Source organism: Pundamilia nyererei, unplaced genomic scaffold (genome assembly GCF_000239375.1).
Source record: "Pundamilia nyererei isolate P.nyererei 1_Seehausen unplaced genomic scaffold, PunNye1.0 scaffold00169, whole genome shotgun sequence".
Classification (NCBI taxonomy): domain Eukaryota; kingdom Metazoa; phylum Chordata; class Actinopteri; order Cichliformes; family Cichlidae; genus Pundamilia; species Pundamilia nyererei.
Window position 1 is genome coordinate 1,169,360 of NW_005187570.1, and position 7,052 is coordinate 1,176,411.

The following is a 7,052-nucleotide window of genomic DNA, read 5'->3' on the forward strand; positions in this document are numbered from 1 at the left end:
ACCTCTGGTGCAAATTACTGACCTCTGTCATCATTTTAGGTGGGGGAACTTGCACAATCGGTGGCTGACTAAATACTTTTTTGCCCCACTGTATGTGGATCTGTATGTTTGAATGCATTATTCAGTGTGGTTTCTGTTTTATGTCTGTATAACCACTACCACGGTGTTAGCTCTGCTGCTGGGGTAAGCTTGTCCCCCTGCTGTAAGAACTTATGTATAAAACCTTGGCTGTTCAAATCTGTGCTTTCGAGACACACTGTTATTGGTACATTACGGATCCATGGCATAATTGCTTTGACTATTGGTTTTTTTTTGGGGGTTTTTTGTGATAAGCAAAGCTACTTTTCTCCTGTCATGGTCTTCAGGTTGCTGGTGGAGGTGGCAACTCCAACCATGGGCAAGTAGAGATTTTCTCTCTGAACCGAGTCAGTGCCCGCTTGGTCAAAACCCTCCCACTGAGAGCCCCAGTCCTTTGCCTGGAGTATGTAAAGGAGCCGTGCCCCAGTACAGTGCTCCAGGAGGGGACTGAGAAAGGCCCAAGGGCAGCCAAGACAGGAAACATAATCTGTGTTGGCCTGCAGGACGGCAGGTCAGTCTTTTCCAACACAGGACATTATTTAGTTTTATAGCTGTCGGAACATTAAGTATTGTTTGGATCACAGTTTTGTTATATTTGACTAACGATTGTAAGTTTAGAAAAAAAAAAGAAGAAGACAATTCCTCAAAATATTGAACCATTTTTTTTAATATCATCAATTTTCTTTCACTTCATCGACCAGTTTTAAGGCTAGGATGAACCCTCTTTTGTCACTGCTGCTAAAAACAATTATTTTTGCTGCTGACATATGTTTTTGTGGGAGTTTACAGTTGCTCATTCATGCCGAGGTTTGCACCAGGCAGTTTTTACGCTGATTATGCCATTATTATTTTTTTCCCCAGAAAAAGGATGTCTAAACCCATTTTGTAATTTTATGTTGCTATAAACTGAAAGAATGTGGTACTCTGCTGTTATTTGATTTGGATTGCACAAAAAAGGCTTAAGAAAACAAGTTGATTGCAAAATACATTATTCTAAAAATATATATATAAATAAATAATCAAAGACAACCTTAAAACTTACATGAAAAGCATGAAATCAGGTAATGACATTCAATTTTCTTATGTATCTCTTTGAGCAGATTGTACTATGAGATTTTGAAAGACTAATGTAGAGCTATGTTATTTTGTTACAGCAGCAACAGCAACAATCTGGCCCCATGTGTAATATGTGACTTTTCTGTCTGCTTGTCTTTCCAGTATCCATGTTCAGAGCAGTGTGGACACAGCTGTTCAGTGCCTGCTGACCTTGGTAAACCCTGACAACTGTCCAGTGCTCTGCCTCAAACATTTACTGTCGTTCCTTTTTGCTGGACTGGCTAATGGCAAAGTAGCTATATACCACAGAAAAACTGGAGGTGAGCTGTCACAGATACCACTCTCACATGATGCGAGTTTGCATGTCAGACTAATGAGGTCATGCACTAGCGTAGTAGGAGCTAAATCACAGAGCTCAAATTAGGTTCTAAACCACCAACTAATTCTTCCTGTCAGAGCGACTGTGGGATGTGGATTTATGCAAGCTAGTGTCTCTTGGCTCCAAGCCGGTCTACTGTCTGCTGACACTTGAAGACACTATGTGGGCCAGCTGTGAAAACCAAGTCACTGTCATACAAGGAGACAGCCTCTGCATGCAGGTATATTGACTGTTCAGTATGCACACTGAGAACACTTTTACACTTACACTTTACTTTACACTTTACACTTTCCCTTGTGCTCTGCAATGGATGTGTATACTGTTACAGTGGTGGATCCATGTCAAAATGACCCAATAATGAGGCTGGCATTTTTACAAGTGATTCCTGTGAACCAACGGCTCAAGCTTCAGAGTCCTCTAACTATTGCATTTGAGACATTTTTTATATTCTTGGATGTATAATCCACCACAAATGCAAAACTAAATTATCAGACCAGCTCAACAGTCCCACCTACCTGCTGTTCAAAGCTGCTTTTTAAGGCAAATAAGACAAAAAGGCTTGTTTCAGAGAGACAGTGAACTGACAGGCTATGTCAAGGCCCAAAGTAAGCTCAATAAGTATTACCAATTCTACAAGAGAAGAATAAAACTGTAAGTGTTAAATGTGTTTGATGGGTCAGCATCAACAGTAAACCACATTTAGGAAAATACTGCCTGGATTGGATTCCAACTCTGATTCCCAAAAAAGCTGTGATACTCTGTGAAATGTATATAAAACAGAATGAAATGATTTGTTCTCATAAATCCATATTTTATTCACAGTAGAGCATCAAATATCAAATGGTTGTCAAAGGTCTGCCCAATTTTGACCAGGGATATTATTTTTGTTTCTCTGTTTTGAATTGAAATGCAGTTTAAATGCTTCATTTTTTTCCCAAAAAATTAAAAGAGCTCGAGTTTACAATACTCACATCCATGTGTATTATTTGATTCTGTCGCCCGCTAAAACCCTTTTAAATGAAAAAAAAAATTTGCACTTTGGGGCGAGGTTTCTTGTGTGATTAAATGCAATTAATCGTGATTAATTAATTACAAAGCCTCTAATTAATTAGATTATTTTTTAATCGAGTCCCACCCCTAGTAAATATGTATTCTCAGCATACACACTTACCCGAATACTACAGATGACTACAGATGACAGTCACAACTAGGCAAGAGCTTTATTTACTGAACAACCAGCAGATTATTGTTTACATGAATTAAAATATTCTTCAGAACATTCATGTACCATGTTTTCCTAAAAAAATATTTTCCACAAAATGAGTCATATGACACATTTTGTGAAACCAACTGACATATTTTTTTTGACAGATAAGCCACAGATTAACCCTTTCTCTCTGTGTTTCAGAGCTTCGAAGCCCACTCAGATCCAGACTTCCATGTTAGCCATATGGTCCATTCAGGTGGAGGTGTTTGGATGGCCTTCACCAAAGGATCCTCCATTCATCTGTTCCACACAGAGACCTTGCAACAACTGCAGGAAGTCAACATCTCCACCCGTACCAACTATCTGTCACCAGGCAAGGCCAAAAACGATACTGTCACCGAGACAGACGGGCATAGAATACAGCATAGCTGCTTTTAGACCTGTGTTTAGCATTTCTAGAATATTGTTGTCACTGCCTGAATGTTCAGATGTCATGTTGAATGGGTCTCCTTTCTGTCCCTTGCACCAACCTTAATACCTTTGGGGACAGAGCCTTCAGTGTGGCAGCCCCCACCCTCTGGAACTCTCTCCCATATGAGACTCACGATGGCACGACACTGGAGTCCTTCAGGAAACTTCTCAAAACTCGCCTCTTCAACAAATCCCACAACCCATAGCTATTTTAAGCTCTAGTTACTGTTGTGTAAAGCAAAGTTGGGTTTCTTGAAAGACACTATACAAATCTAAGTTATTATTATTATTGAACCCAACTGCATGGCAGGGCAACCTTGTTCCTTCAGGGAACAGAAGTTAGCAGAAGTTGTTATTAAATGATGCATTTCTGTTCTATACAACTTGCTCCCATTCTTACAAACAATATGTAATGCTGTCTATCTAACATTCAGACATTCAGTTACATAGTGTCATCACAGGTTATCTGCCTTAAAGGCATGAATAGAGATGTCTTCAGCCAAGACACACAGGGGTGTGATATCCCATACTACAATACGTTTACAGTTTACTGGAAACTTTCCCTTCCTGTTCACTTTTTCCTTAAGATCTCCATGCTGTAAATTGAACTGAGCTGCTCAGTGACAGAGCTCAGCCCGAGTTCAAATTTTGGCAGACTACACACACACACAGTGTTGTCAGGGCTGGGCAGGAATAAAACATGTACAGTTAGACTATGACCAATGTAATGGTTAAATGTTTGTTTTCCAGGTCACGTTTGTGTATCCAGCTTACTGATCTCTAAGGGTATGTTGTGGGTGGGGACTAGCCAGGGCGTCATCATCACTTTCTCTGTACCGACTCTTGAGGGTATCCCGAAGATCACAGGTCAGAACATGCATCAGCGCTCCTGCTCTCTGATGTTTTTGTGACTGAAGTTGAATGTACACACAGCATGTGCTCATTACTGGTTCAACATCTCAAGATCTCTTGTGATATACAATATATCCATGTAGCATGATGGCCTGATAATGCACACGTACTCATGAAGGCTCTGGCACTCACCAAAACAAAGTTAACTCAATAAACTGGAAACTGAACCTTGAAAGCAACAAAGAAACAGGAGATATGCTCTATTTAACAAAAAATGACATTAATTCCCTCAAAAGAAGTGTAGCCATTATTTTTTTTTATATATAAATCTATGAAAAAACGACTATTTCAATTCTATTTGCTTCCTAATTTATACTATTTGTTCCCCTATTAATTTACTTTATTATTTAGTTTTCTATTATAGTTTATTGATGTGCGATATATATCAAATAGTCCTGTGCATATGCTTTGCTTTGGAAACACTCTACCTCTGTGGGTCTCAGTGCAAGTTTTTTTAAAACTTCTTCCCCTTTTAACTCAAACTCCACTAAAACTGTGGTCCTGAAATGTTGATGATTCTCTGCAGGGTTGCATTTAAAAACACTCTATTTAGTTCTATTGTATACTTAATGTTTGTTCAGTTTTAGTTTTTTTTTGTCTTTTGGAACACATTTACTTCTTTCATGTGTTACTCTGGTAAAATGAGACAAAGTGAGCAGATGTACAACTTTTATATCCTCAGGTAAAGCGATGACATCTCTGAATGCTCACTGTGGTGCTGTAGATTTCCTGGTGTCAGCCTCCAGCACCCTGGCCTCTGATTTGCTTCGACGGGATTCCATCTTCAACATTAGCAAAGAGAGTGCTAATGGAGAGGGAGGAGGAGGTGGAGGTAATGTTGAAGGAGAAAGAGGAGAGCAGAAGCTGGAAAATAGCCACCATAGGGAGAACTTAGAAACTTCTCCATGGAAGCAGGACAAACCTAAGCATCTCCTATTGCAGTACCACCTCCATTCCACCTCCCAGCTTCCTGGGAAGCTGCTGACAGCTCAGCCAGAACAAGCGAACCCAAGGGCCTCCCCAGATCTCCAGATGGAGGACGGTTCCATCTATGAAGTAAATGAGGACCCCGATGTTTGGTTGAGAGGGCGGCCACTGGAGTTGGGGAAGGAGGGAGAGGCCAAACGTAACAAAGTCACTTCAACAGCCATCTTCTCTGGTGGAAGAGGATACCGCAGGATAGGACTGTCAGCATCAGAAGAAACCTGCTCAGACTCCAGTGAAAACACGCTGCTCGTGTGGCAGCTCCCTCTCACGCTTAGCCAGTGACAGCTTTCTTTGTCCTCAGTTACTCTAGTTCTAGTCACGTGTGATTACTCTTAGACCAGGCACGTTTAAACATTTAAGGTTGATTCTAAAGTCAAGGACATATCACCTTTGACAGTTGACAGTTAAAATAAAAGTAACATTACTTAAGCCTACAGATGACGACCGTCATCACAGTGGATACTAGGTGACAGCTTTATTTACTACAGTGAGCAGTAGTAATGTTGCATATCACAAAGATAGCAGCACCTGGCATCAGCAGGAAGCAATCCCCCAAAGAACCTGGCTTATATAGTATACTAATTTTAAAATCAGCAATGTGTTTCAAATGAAGCTGTACAATGTGATACTTGGTGGAACATTTCTGTATGGAAACAGGTTGTATGTGTATGTCAGATGAGTGTCAAGCCTCAGTGTCTGCATTTGGACCTTAAACGTTTTGATTTGGACACATATCTCAGTGTTAGGCTAAACAAAATAGTGGCATATTATGAAAAGAACTTAATGAAAACCTAAATCTTTACATAATAAAGGAAAAAAATGTAAGAAAATTGCATCACAATGAAAGTTTCACTGGTGTTTGGGTGTGTGTGTGTGTGAGAGAGAGAGAGCGCATGTGTGCAGCTACACCATAAATACAACATAAATACACAGACCCAGACAGTTAATGGAATCAAGTGATGTCTTTACTGTGAGCTGTTAAGATTCACTGCTGGAAAGTTCCACCTCCTAATACTTCTATTACCACTAGGATGACGACTTCCTACATCTGCCACAGCTGTTCCTTCAGTCTCGCCACTTCTCAGATGTCTAATGCTCCATCTGTCTGATGTTACTGTCAGCTGGCATAGCCACGTCTTTCACAGCTGTGGTCTTCTGCTCCTTGTCAACTATATCTGTTTGGTTGGCCAGAGGCTGCTTTTCTATCCGGAACTTGAAAGTCCCACAGGACCTTAATCCACTGTTGTTTCAACCACCTTTAGACGCAATGGGAACTTGGTGATGTCTAATCCATATGCAGCAAAGATGTTCTACAAGAGTCAGAGGCTTTCATGTAGTGAATCCAGGTGGTGCTGAGTTTGGTCTGCCTGTTCCTCGAATCTTCATGAACTGCTCAACCAGGAGCTGGTGCTTTGTAAACTGTTATTTCTAATGTCCTTCTGTGCTGTGCTAAATGGTTGACTCACGTGTCTACTTGTAACTAGCTTGGTTGCTGTGATGCGTTATTTATGGTCGTGCAGAGAGACCGCATCATCTGTCCAGGGATTGTGTGTCTGATTGCACTGAACTCTGTTGTCAGCCAGCTGCAAAGAAGAACAAAGTTGTAACATACAAAGAGTTGAAGTAAAACCAGGTGTTAAAAACAATATCTGTGCTTTACATGCTGTATTTTTTGAGCTCCCGTCCCCAGGGAACTCACTATTACGCACTGCTCTATTCCAGCCCACTTGGACAGTGCGTCTTGTGTGATTGAAAATCCCTTTCCCCTCCTGGTCTGTACATGCACACATTTGCGGGACTATAAATCCAACTTTAGTGGAGCTTCCATGTTGTGGGGATATTTCATAATTGTCAATTTTCTGCCCTGTATTGGCAAGTCCAGACAGGTACCTGCTGTTAGCAGCCCACTTATTTATGCTACCAGGCCTTCAATTAGCTTCTTCAGCCAAATGAAGAGTAGAG

General features: G+C 40.7%; 1 protein-coding gene across 1 annotated transcript in view; it reads left to right on the forward strand.

Moving 5' to 3' along the window:
* Positions 1-7,010, forward strand: part of arhgef10lb (Rho guanine nucleotide exchange factor (GEF) 10-like b) — a 41,822-nt gene extending 34,812 nt beyond the window's left edge. The window contains exons 16-21 of the mRNA XM_013914050.1: positions 366-589; positions 1,297-1,454; positions 1,591-1,733; positions 2,922-3,093; positions 3,942-4,058; positions 4,786-7,010. Of these exons, the coding sequence (XP_013769504.1) occupies positions 366-589; positions 1,297-1,454; positions 1,591-1,733; positions 2,922-3,093; positions 3,942-4,058; positions 4,786-5,372 (1,401 nt within the window). The 3' untranslated portion in view covers positions 5,373-7,010. The remainder of the gene's footprint in view (positions 1-365; positions 590-1,296; positions 1,455-1,590; positions 1,734-2,921; positions 3,094-3,941; positions 4,059-4,785) is intronic.
* The last annotated feature ends 42 nt before the right edge of the window (positions 7,011-7,052 follow it).